The 13,659-nt window shown below is 33.1% G+C and overlaps 1 protein-coding gene across 1 annotated transcript; it reads right to left on the bottom strand.

Moving 5' to 3' along the window:
• Positions 1 to 4,803: 4,803 nt before the first annotated feature.
• On the bottom strand, positions 4,804 to 13,404 carry LOC123662797 (carboxypeptidase B-like). Its single transcript, XM_045597592.1, has 6 exons — positions 13,340 to 13,404; positions 12,247 to 12,450; positions 7,614 to 7,722; positions 6,524 to 6,646; positions 6,026 to 6,220; positions 4,804 to 5,480 (listed from the first exon to the last, which is right to left on the bottom strand). The coding sequence occupies exons 1-6, from the start codon at positions 13,402 to 13,404 to the stop codon at positions 4,878 to 4,880; spliced, it is 1,299 nt and encodes a 432-aa protein (XP_045453548.1). The 3' UTR covers positions 4,804 to 4,877.
• Between the last annotated feature and the right edge of the window lie 255 nt (positions 13,405 to 13,659).

Genomic DNA, 13,659 nt, shown 5'->3' with positions numbered 1-13,659 from the left:
TTACTATTATTAAAGTTTGATTTAACGTTTTGAACTAAAATGATTTAAATAAACATCTGCTCATTTATTTTTATTAACATCTTAATAAGTATACTTACTAGCTAAAAATTGAAATAGACCAACTTTATTTCTTGATTTCAGCTTCGTCTTTGGACTAAATCAAGAAGCACAAGAAGTAACCTAGGTCAAATCTGTCCAGGAGTCAATATAGATCGCAATTTTAACATCGATTGGCTTGCATCTGATAGTAGTTCTAGTCCGTGCAGTCACATATACGCAGGAATTGAACCATTTTCTGAACCTGAAACCCAACTTATCAGAAGAATACTTGAAGAATATGGAAAAAACATTAAGTTGTACATTTCATTGCAAAACAATGGCGGTTTTGTTTCCTACCCTTGGCAGTATGAACGGGCAGCTAGTGGAATGTTCCGTCAGCATCATTTGCTTGGTCGAGAGATGATAAAAGCAATGGGCGCTAATTATACCCTTGATGTTGGTTCTGTAGCTCTTGGAGATAGAATTTCTGGTACAAGTACAGATTATGCAATGGAAAATGGAGTTTTGTATACTTTTAACGTGAATGTTGAACAAAGTGGTGCTGATGAAGTTATTATACCAGAATCAAGTATTAAACCTATTGCTGAGAGTGTTTGGAATGCTGTAGCGATCGCTGCTGAAAGTATTATGACTTAAATAAACAAGAAGCTTATGAATGCTATTAAAAATTATGTAATGCTCGTTACATGACGTAGTGATAGTATTACGATTAGAAAGAAGAAGATGAATTAAAAAGAATCGTATTCGCATATAAAAATATGTAATATAAAATATATGTACTTTTATAACAGTCTTTTACTTGTTAATTGTTGGTCAGTTTCATAAAAAGACTAACAGATTGGTTAGGATGTAAATATGGAATTTGAAATTAAGTGGATAACACGTCAATCAATCTTGCTCTACGTGTCATAGGCGAGTAAAGAAAATCAGTGTAACGTGATGCATAGCGCCCAATAAATATTTCACGTAACAATGTCAGACATATTGTCCAATATTAAAATGAATTTATTTTTATTCGAATAGGATTCAAAAGCACCTTTGAACCATCATTTTTCAAAGTAAAATGATATATTTGTTTTAACAAATTATATTTTATGTGATGCTAGCACCGATTTGGAAAGTAGATTCTACAGAGAAGAATCGGCAGGTTGGTGACCGCAGGGCCGGCTTTGTCGCACCGAAGACCCTGCTGCCCGTCATCGGCCTGTGTATTTAAAAGTCAGCAGTTGGATGGTTATCCCGCCATTGGCTGGCTTTTTAAGTTCCAAGGTGGTAGTGTAACTGTGTTATCCCTTAATCGTCTCTTACGACGCCCACGGGAAGAGAGGGGGTGGCTATATTCTTTACTGCCGTAACCACACAGCAGAAAATATAATACGTGATCTAATAATTTAGTTACATAATAAATAGCTTATAATTTTGTAAGAAATACATTTACAACATTCCTAAAAATTTGATTTTTACAAATGTTCTCATTTCATCCAAATATAACCCTAGAATATAAAAAGCTTAAATAAACGTCTGTATAATTTCACGAGCCACTGACACAATTATTTAAAGCTTGTAGCAATATCGGAGGCTTGATTCGTGATCCTGCTTATTTCAATTGTGGAAAATGAGTTTTGAGTGCAAAATTGTTCGTAGTTTTTATGGAGGATTCTCTAGTTTTGTATGAAACTATCATAATACTAATAATAATGTAAATATAGAAAAAAATTATATTGTAGAACAAAAAAAAAAAACAATTACAAAATTTTCGATCAAACATTGATAGACCACTAATCGACTAATGGTATATAATAGTAGCAGAATTATATTAAGCTAAGTTAAAAGATTATGAAAAACTTAATTGAATAAGCTTAGACAGATGTAATTTGTGAAAGATCAGTCCATTTTAATTCATAAAAATTAGACTTATATTTTTCAATCCTAGTCTATTGTTCACGCTCTATTTGTATGTATCTTGTTCATTAACTGTTATAAAGTATTTTTTCTACAAATGGTGACATTTAAAATTAATACTTTATGAAAATACACTCTTAATATCAATTCCTAGGTTATAACTGCCTTTTTTTCAAATATTTTTAAGCCTCAATATTAACATTTGGCCTTACTACGTAAATCAGCGCTGTCAGTCGATTGCCGTACAATGCATTTACTCGGTTGACACCCAATAATCATAAATAACTATCGTAGGATGATAAACGTATCACACAGTATGTAAATTGAAATTAGGTCGCATATCTGTAATATGCCGATTCTAAGGCGACTATTCAGTTTACGACACACGTTTTTATCCAACTTTGAATTGGCGGCCATCTTTGTCGCATTGTGAAAAGAAAAACATGTCATATCATGACAAAAACATTTCGCTTTAGCCTCTGTATAGGCCTCTTTCCCCATGTATATGTCCCAACGATCAGAGTATAATCCACCACGCTGCTCCGATGCGGGTTGGTGGATATATTCCCTAATATGAGTAATGATCGCTATCAGGTGTACATGATAACAACCGGGACCAAAAATGTGGAACGCTTCAAAATTTTCCTTGCGCAGGGGCCATGCTTCAAAAACATTATTTAATGAATCTTTTTAAATATAAGATTGGCATCGGCAATCAATAAAACATACCATTAAAAGGACTATCAGATATTGTTGCTTAAGGTCTTGTCCAGGCACAATGCAGGATTCCGCTTTGCTTACAAACAATTTTGACTCCAAGTATGTCATGCCAATCAAATATTAAATTTAAACAAATATTGTCAAGATTAAGTAAGAAACTGAATCCAGTTTCTTACTATTGCTCTCTAAATAAGGGTTGATTCATCTTGCCATGTTAATTGCACGTCAAGTTTGGGGCACTTTCTTTACTATTGTTGAGAGGTTGATTAGTGTTCAAAGATTAATAAGGACCAACAGCTTCACGTGACCTTCGAGGTACAGTGGATATCCTGCTTTGGATTCTTACGTATGCTAAATTCTCAAATAAATACATAAACGCTTCACACTCAAGAGTCCCTAGTAGGATTTTCTCCTTTATCTCTTACTCTGTTGGTTTCATTACTGATAATGATAGTTTCTTGCAACTATACCATAGCGTATATATAAGTAAATTTTTCACAAAAAGTAATTAAATATTTGAGAAAAACTGAAGTTCAGACTTATAACTAACCTAAAATTTCACTTCTTCACGTGATTGTCTTGATGTGAATAGGTTTTTCTTTATACATTTAATTGAAATAAGGTCATTTGTCCGTAACATTAAACCGCAAAGCCGCGACATTAACTGCACAATTTCCCGTGGATGATCCTACTAAGGGCGGTTTTAAGTTAAAAAAAATTGTATTAGCCATACAGGTGTTTGCCGTGTTCTGGGTGTTTGTGCAGTCCTTGTGGGTCTCCCCACCGTTCTTCGGTGAGCACGCTAAGCCGTCGGTCCCAGTTGTTATCATGTACACACCTGATAGCGATCGTTACTCATAGTAGGGAATATATCCGCCAACCCGCATTAGAGCAGCGTGGTGGATTAAGCTCTGATCCTTCTCCTACACGGAGAAAGAGGCCTATGGCCAGTAGTGGGATATTACAGGCTGAAGCGTAAGCAAGCAAAATCCGATTATATATAAGCTATTCTATTATATGTGCCTCCTTTAGAGGAGAAGGAATGGAAAGAGTAATAGTTACATAAACCAGTGATATTTTTGTAATCATTATTTTGACCTATCTTATCTATTTTGTTAACAGAATTTGGTCATTTAAAAAGTTTTCCTTCATATGATTAACACTTAATTTTATCCTTTTGAATCCAGATTATGGTCTTTCATTTCAATGAATATTTAGATGAATAATAAAAAATCAAGTGTCTTCTTTAGGTAAACGTTCGGAAAATTACGAGGCCTTTGAAGCCAAAACTCATAATAAATAATTAAATATCAAAATTTATCTTAGGTAATTTAAAATTTTAATACAGGAACACAACACTGCTTAGAGTAGTCTTATTTAGTAGTGATCTTCTATGAGGTCGAGGTACTGCTCCATTTGAACAGAAAATTTCCTGCTGTGCCCTACCTGACTTAAAAATACTTTGGAAAACTTTGTTATTACATAAAATACAATAATCTAGACAATTTGAGGGATAATATCTCCTTTCGTCATTGGTAATCTCTACTCTTCTCTTCTCATAAGCCATTGCTTGATATATTATAGTTCATAGCATCCCAGATTAGCCATAAACTCAGTGGCTAAACACGCAAACAAATTCATCTCAATAACGATTATGTATATTATTCTACTCACACATATACATTACTGTTTTGCTTAGTTTCTGAATATTGCTGTGTTGCCCTGCCTGTCCTGTAAGCGCGATGTCAAATTGTTCATCCCGTGACATGTCACACTGAACAGATTTATGTACTTCGCTTCATCCCTATTTGTGTCCGAAAATCTGATTGTACAGCAGAAGATGGATGTAATGATTAAATTTGTTTGAAACTAATTCTTATTATATTTATAATGTAAATGTATAAGCGACTTCAAAAAAGTAGGAGATTAATAATCACTATATTTGTCGAAGAAAATCGAAGTTGGTTTTTTGTTCGAAAATAAACAAAATTATTAGAGTATTATTAGAATAATGTTGTAGAGTTAATAATTTCAAAATTAATGTAATAATACAGGTAATAAATTGAGCTAAACAATCAAAGATTGATTAAGGTTTTAATGCGAGAAAAGAAATTAAATGAAGCAACATACCTACTGTATTTATTTACATTACATTTACAAATAATGTCTATATTTTATTGAAAAGGTGTTTCATGTTATACTTGATATCCTGATCTTACTCTAGTGACAAAATTCGCTCCAGCTTTAAGACCTTCCCAGGTTTCCATACCAGCTTGTTCTATGAAGTCTGGATGAACTAAAAATCCGAATATAGTCTGTCCAACACCTCTGAATCCTGGCAATTCATACACGTATGATAAAGGTATATTCGCTGCTAGTCCATAGTCCATCGCAGAACCTGATGCTCGATAAAGTATGAGTGCTGAGTTTCCTACGCGATAATTTCTATTGTATTCCATTTTCACCGCATCAATTGCTTCAGCCATCCGCAATCCAGCTGCATGTATTTCGAAAGCGTTTGATGGCAATTGACCTGTGCCCCAACCATATAGAATCATGCTTCCAAAACTGTGAATGTCAATGAATAATTCAATCCGACCTTCATATTCGTGTAATATGTCCCTGATGGCGCTGGTCTCAAGTTCGGAGAAAGCAGAGGGCCCGTGGTAAGTTTCAGAACAAGCAAAGTTACTTGAATCTTGACTGAAGTTGATGTCGAAGTTTCTATTAAGATCGACGCCTAAACACAGATTTCCAGGGAACACTCCAGCTCTACGGTTTTTACGCCAGAAACGGTTCTGTAACAGAGTATTGTTCAGAAAATAAGACAAAAGAAGAAAAAGTACAAAAAGGCCTCATAAATAAATAACATAAGAAATATTTATAGCATACATAATTGTGTTTTTTCGCAAACGAAAAAAAAAACTGACTTCAATTATATCGACAAGTAATAAATAAAGTAGACGAAAAAAAATTAATAAACGCACTAGTCGTCACTACGATTTTCGAGTGGTTTCCTCGATTTCTCTGGGATCCCATCATCAGATCCTGGTTTCCTTATCATGGTACCACACTTGAGATATCTCCTTTCCAACAAAAAAAGAATTATCAAAATCGGTTCATAAACGATGAGTTATCCTCGAACATACATATACACATTATATATATATATATATATATATATATATATATACAGTCGAATTGAGTAACCTCCTCCTTTTTTTAAGTCGGTTAAAAAGCATTTACGACGGGAAATAAACGAAACTAATTCAGTTCTTTGGCAAAAAACCCCCACCCAAACCTTACAGTCCAATTTCAAAAAAGCTAGGAAAAAACCACTTACACCATCCGGGACGTGAGTGAACTCATAACCGTCAGGATTGGCAACGGGCAAGACAATCCAGTCGTAGTTGTCAATCAAGTCTTGATCATTGACGTTGACGACTAGCTTGTCGATGGCGTACAATGACGCTGGCAGAGTGACCCATTCACGTGCGTGGAGAAGGGTCTCGATGAAAATGATAGGTTTACTTGTGTCCTGAAAATGAATAGATAATTTACAAAGTTAACAATTAGTCACCAAATCATGGCAATTTTTTACAAAGCTTTGTCATCTGATATTTAGAACTTGACCAGACCGTACAGAAAAAAGTGAGACAATTTAAACCTGATTACTATGTATTCATACTAATAATATGATGTGAAAATTATGGTCTGTATCTTTGTTTGAAAACGTATCAAATTATGCGAGATATTAACTAGAAATATTTCTACTTTAAAGTTTTTCGAAACCATATTACGCCATACGAATAATATAATTTAAATAAGTCGATGAGATCACCTGGAAATTTGTGGATGATATTTTTAAGTAGTTAATGTCTCTGCCCTCGACGGATTTCCCTGCATTGACTAGTGTCACCACATTGGGATAAGCATTTGCGACCTTTTGTAGATAATCATTTACCTGTGGAAAGATGTAACGTATGTACCGTTATTTCAAATAGTTATAATTCTAAAAATAATTTGATAAGCTGTAAAAGAAACGGTTACAATAAAATGCAGAAGATTAAATTAACAATCCGTCGATTAAGCTGTCGGTCCCAGTTGTTATCATGTATAACTGATAGCGGTCGTTACTCATAGTAGGGAACAGCCAACCCGCATTAGAGCAGCGTTGTGGATTAAGCACTGATTCTTCCCCTACACGGGAAAAGAGGCCTATTCCCAGCAGTGGGATCCCTACAATGAAATGAATGAACCGTTGTTTTGCCATATATGTTGTTGACCCCCTTAATCCCGCCCTTATAATTTAGGGGTTTGAAAAATATATGTTGGTCGATTCTCAGACCTACTCGATATACACAAAAATTTCATAAAAATCGGTCCAGACGTTTCGGAAGAGTATTTTAACTAATATTGTGACATCAGAATTTTATATAGGTATAAGTTAGTAATCAAAATCAATAACAACCTTATTCAAACAGGCTTCAAAAGCACTTTTGAAACTTTTTTTTCATTTTAGAATTTAAAATTTCAAAGTGATTATTATTTTTGATAGTAAAGATAACACCAATTCGGAATGTAGATTCTGCAGAGAAAATTCGGCAAGAAACTCCGCAGTTACTCTTTTCAAAATAATATATAAGCCGTGTTTTAAAAATATCCAAAACAGAATCCTTTTAGAGTCTGTTTAGCTGATAATTCCTAATATCTGGTAAGATCCTTTAAAATATTTAGCTAAATGATGATGATGATGAGGATGACAATATATCTTTTATTAGCAATGATTAATGAGTTCTTTCTTCGTGAACGAAATGAACGAAAATCGTAACGTTAGGAATCACGAATCTTAATTAATAATTTCATTAATTGTATTTGAATCGTTTACACGTTTTAAGACGATTAAATGAATTTACTAAGTTTAATATTACCTCAGTCAAATTATAGATTTTGTCCCAGTTAATTGTAAGATCATCAACAGCTCTCACGGATTTACTGCGCGCTTTTTCAGCAAATAATTGATCTTCCAATTCAAGTAGTCTGAAAAATGTTTAAAGACGTAATAAAATCAGTAATTATTGACATAAGATAATAAATAAACTTAGAATGTTAAAAGTAACTTTACCAGAATTAAACGTAGTTTAAGGTTTGGCTTTCATTCTAGTTTTTAAATGATTTGGTGTTATCCTTATTTTATCACTTAAAAACTGGCAGTTGTGATTTGTCGTTTTTACTATTATAGAGAAATTAACTTAAATATTAATTATTGAAAAAATGTTTTTAGGGCATTTATCTAATTACTAGCTGCTGCCCGCGACGTCGTCTGCGTGAACGCTATACAGCACCAAAAATATCTACGATTATACCTTTTAAAATAACATTCATTTACCCGTTTCTTCTTTACATTTCATATCTACAGAAAAATCTCATAGATGGCGCTGCTTTAAAATTGTCTTGTCTACTTATATTCATTTAATTATGTTTATCGCCTTAGTTACTTATATTGCATGATTTTTATCGTGCGAAGCTAGCTTAGATAGCATGGTTATTAACATAATAACAACAACATTCAAATATGCGTCGTTAGATTACACGTTGTTACAGAATGCGTTGAGGAAATAAAGGTTCACTGCTCGTTTCCGGTAGGTTATATAGCATGATATAATGTAGCCTATATGTTGATCCGAGTTCTTAATAATATTCGTGGCAAATTTGAAGTAAATCCATGCGGTACGTTTTCAGTTTATCTCGGACATATATACAGACAAACAGACAAAAATTCTAAAAACTATATTTTTGGCTTCGGTATCGATAGTAGGTCACACCCCAAGTATTCTTTTAAAAAAAATATTCAATGTACAGTTCTGACTTTCTTACCATTTTATTATATGTATAGATACATAATAATTTATTAAACACATACGATAAATAAATAAACGAATGTCTTTACCATTTTAATACCAATCTAACGTAACAGTAATATAATAAAGATTTTTTTTGTCCAAACTAGTGAACTGTGTAAATATACTAACCGACTGCGTAAGAAAACGTTGAATTGACGTCCACAAATAATGTTTTATGACTGATATGATTCAGCCTGTAATATCCCATTGCTGGGGATAGGCCTTTTTCCCCATGTAGGCAGATAGATTGGTTGGATTTAAATCTTCAATCTACTACGCTGGTCCACTGCGGATTGACAAATATATTCCCTACTATGAGTAACGATCGCTGTTAGCTATTTATGATAACAACCGGGACCGACGGCTTAACGTGTAACAAATACAAATATTCATCCCGAGCGGGATTCAAACTCACAATCCGTCGGTGTTTTAGGTGACTATGTATGTTTGTATGTATGTGTTTGTGTATGTATATGTTTATGTATATTTGTATTTATGTATATATGTATGTATATGTGTATGTATGTATGTATGTATGTACGTATGTATGTATTTATGTATGTGTTATGTATGTATGTATGTAAATAAGTAAATATATTCAAACATTCATGTCTCAATTTGTACACCTACACTGACACAATACCATCTCCTCTGCCCCTAGGTTGCCTGGAAGAGATCGCTTTTTAGCGATAAGGCCGCCCTTTGTGCCTGATAATACTCTGTTTAAGTCGATAATATGTATTATTTCTGTTTTGGTGTACAATAAAGTGTATTGTTATGTTATGTTATGTTATATGACTACTTACACTAGAGCAGTTGTTTATAGCTACTAGCGTTAAGCGATTAAATTAGTAGAATATCAAATTCATAATTAATTAAAATTATGAATTTACTGCGTCAAAACATCACGGTTTTTAAAGGTATGGAACGTTACGGTGATACATATTTAGTTGTCTACAAATTATATATGACGTGTTGACATCATATAGATTATTGGTCTAATAATCCCCCCCCCCCCAAAAAAAAAAACTCGCGTCCCTGATTTACTTATAAAATTATTATTTCATATATTCAATTCTAATATTCTTTATCAAAGAGATTTGGTGATATTTTTTGATAAGGCTACATGAAGGGATTATTATATAAATACTAGTTGATCCCGCAAACGTTTTAGTGAGTCGTTTGTTGGTCGATTCTCAGACCTACCCGATATGCGCACAAAATTTCATAAAAATTTGTCCAGCCGTGTCGGAGGAGTATTGTAACTAACATTGTGACATGAGAATTGTATATGTACTCGTAGGATCACCAACCCGCCTGCCCAGCGTGGTGACTATGGGCAAAACACATGAGTTCACGCATTTTTGGCGCGAACTTGTGGAGGCCTATGTCCAGCAGTGGACTGCAATAGGCTGAAATGATGATGATGATGATGACTCGTTATAAAGTAATGCTTTATGACTGATATGATAAGCGCGATTTACTAATCAAGAGGAATTAATCTTTGAAAAAATAATCTGTGTGCAGGATTATATTGTTAAAGTTTGATAAAAACGTGTTCATATTATCTGTGATAATTAATTATAATTTAATCTACATTAATACGTATGTACAAATACCCGTAAAAACAAGGTGAATTCCATTTACGGTGAGTAAACGTCAGTTAGAAATTTAGTTTGATAATTTATTTAAGTTGTACTCCTTTTGGCGCGGAAGGAAAATGAGAGTAATACGATACGCGCGCACAGCGTCACCCAAAACCGACACCCTGAAGTTAGCTAGTCAATGAAGAAGAAGTTAGATAGCCAATGAAGTATATCTTTGTACGTTCGTACATAAGTACACACATACTTTTTATTTTGTAATTTTCGGATGTCTCAAGGACTGCACAATTATGGAAATTGGTGCAGTAAGTAAATGTAATCGATAACAGAGAAACATTTGCTCTTTTTTTAACCGACTTCAAAAAAAGGAGGAGGTTATTCAATTCGACTGTATTTTTTTTTTCTTTTTAATGTATGTTACATCAGAACTTTTGACCGGGTGGACCGATTTCGACAATTTTTTTTAATCGAAAGGTAGTGTGTGTCAATTGGTCCCATTTAAATTTATTTGAGATCTAACAACTACTTTTCGAGTTATATCTAATAATGCGTTTTTACTTGACGCTTTTTTCGTCGACCTACGTTGTATTATACCGCATAACTTTCTAATGGATGTACCGATTTTGATAATTCTTTTTTTGTTAGAAAGGGGATATCCCTAGTTTGGTACCGTGAGGAAACCAGGATCTGATGATGGGATCCTAGAGAAATCGAGGGAAACTCTCGAAAATCCGCAATAACTTATTACTGGGTGTACCGATTTTGATAATTTTTAATTAAATCGAAACCTGATGTTTATCATGTGGTCACATATAAATTTTATCGAGATCTGATAACTACTTTTTGAGTAATGTTTGATAACGCGTAGTTACTTGACTATTTTTTCGTCGATCTACGTTGTATTCGTCGATGTAATTGAAGTCGGTTTTTTTTCGTTGTGTTACTTGTCGATATAATTGAAGACGGTTTTTCTTCGTTTGCCTGCAAACACAATTATATTAACCACCTTTAAAAAAACATTTCATAAATATGCTATACACATTTTTATATAGAATACACATTAAACTATAAATTAAATATCATTTGAAGTCTTTTTGAAAGATTCAATTAAAAATATTATATTGGACGTCAACTTTTTGAATGTACGGATGATAGCAAAACGCGAGAGCAACTTGACGAAATAAGTTTTTTTTTTAAATATATCATAGAATTATTAACTAAGAAGCCTATCAAATATGAAAGCTGAAAAAATCTTCAATTTTCTACAATCAATATTTTTAGTTTCTACCTTAATAAAATATGTAATGTGAATGAATTAGAGTCATCTATCTTATCTGCAAGAACTAAATCAACTAATCGAACTTACAATCCTTGTATGGGCAATTATTGGTTCCTAAACTAGCTACTAGAGGTCGCTGTTAAATATAAGGATATGTTATTTTTACTGTTACGATTTTAATGATTACTTTTTTAATCGAAAGCTGGTGCTTGTGATGTGCTCCCATTTCTCTAGATTTGACAAGTACTTTTTATGTTTTTTCGTAATAATTCGTATTAAACTGTCTATTTTTCCGCTTAAGTGGTCATTGTAGTTTTTTTCGTTTGAAGCATACATAATGAGTGTAAATGTATATTATAATTCTAAAATAATTACACCCAATAAGTATGCAGTATATTTTTTAAAAAATAGAATAATACTTATAAAATAGAATATGTAAGGTCATGTTTAACTTAAATTTATACCAGGAAATTATTTTATCTTTAAGAAATAATTTAATACTAAAGTTTAGAAATTCATGTTTAGTTAGCAAATGTTTGCCTATATAAAAATGTTTTCAATCAGTGTTGTTTTCCTGTTGGTGAGTAAGGTGACCAGAGTTCGTGGAGGGATTGGGGATAGGGTCGGCAACGCGCTTGCTATGCTTCTCGTGTTGCAGGTGTCTATGAGCTACGGTAATCGCTAACCATCAGGTGAGCCGTACGCTTATATGCCGACCTAGAAATATAAAAAAATTATAAGATAATAATCCTGAAGTTTTTTTTGTTGATATACTCACTCTTTAATATTCTCAGATTCTATAACAAACTCAATTCCTTTAGCATTCAGTTCATTTTGAAATAGTTGAACGTAGGTTTTGGCCACAAGAACCATGCCATTCCTCATCAGGGATGCGTATTGCCAGATATCAAATGGATAGTCTAGAGTGTTGAAGTAATCAACTTGATCCATGTTCTGGACCTTGACCGAGAAGAGTGCGGAGCTGAAAATTATTCATTTTATTAACATGGATACGTCACATTATACTGTAATGGAACAACGCTGTTAACACAAGGTAAGTATGTGTCTTTTCTATCCCACGTGACATCAGCGAAATCGACAGCGCCCCTTGGCACAACTAAAAGCCATTAAGCCCAAGAATAATAAGTACTATTATCACATTCAAGTGCACTGTTAAGAACAAATCTCGAGATTCTTTAAAAGAACTAAAAATTTTGGAAGATCATGAAACTGTCGATTTCAGTGTAGTTTGACGTATAGGTTTATCTCATTTGCTTTTAAAGTAGTTAAGTGTTTATACAGTAGAGGAATGAATATGTTTTGAACAACAGACAAACAATCTTCCAATGTTTACTTACCTTTAGCAATCTATTAAGTACGCCACATTGGGGAATACTTTGCTCTTTGGAGCAGCCTGACTTAGGATATAGCTTACAAAAGTCAACAGCTAAGTAATGCTGTTCAGAAGTCCTTCAGGCTTACCATCAGAGAGACCATAGGCTTGTTTGGCAATTTTACGAGTAACACTAAATCACAATATTTCCTTAGCTGTAATTTGCTGATGTTTTGTCTGATATCATTCAATCTTTTTTTGGTATAACGAAGATATTTTAGTGATCGCCATTTAATGTAATTTATGTATATAAAATGTTAGTTTAGAAATAAAGATATAATTATTAGTATTGGTTCTAAGGTGACTAAAAACTTAGGATAAACGGACACGTTCAACTGTACAGCTTAGCTTAAGTTGTAGTTTGCTATATATTATAGAATATCTTAAAGAAATGATAGTGTCCATCTCCAATGGAAATCTTGGTTAATATTAGTCCAATATATGAGAAATAACCATGACTTATTTTATGATTTCTCACCCATCGTACTCCTCGTGTTTTGCGAAGGCGTAACCCAATAATAACGTGCAAACGAACCACCGCATTCTGTATCCACTTGACTATTAAATGAATCGATTCATTTAATTAATTAAATATTCTAATTTTCTGAACAATTTCGACGTAATTAACCCAAAGTTAAAGTAATTTTAAGTAAGTTTTTAAAACAATTGCATTTTTTAAATTTCTCTGTTCTTAAAAGGTTAACGGGATTTGTTATTAACATAAATAAAAAGTAGAAATATGTATTCTTCTAGCACTACATTTTTAAAGTCCAATCATCGCATCAGTAAATATAAATT

The sequence above is a fragment of the Melitaea cinxia genome, chromosome 19 (genome assembly GCF_905220565.1).
Source record: "Melitaea cinxia chromosome 19, ilMelCinx1.1, whole genome shotgun sequence".
In the NCBI taxonomy this organism is placed as follows: Eukaryota; Metazoa; Arthropoda; class Insecta; order Lepidoptera; family Nymphalidae; genus Melitaea; species Melitaea cinxia.
The sequence above is the reverse complement of the archived record's forward strand: the minus strand, read 5'-3'. Positions and strand labels throughout refer to the sequence as shown.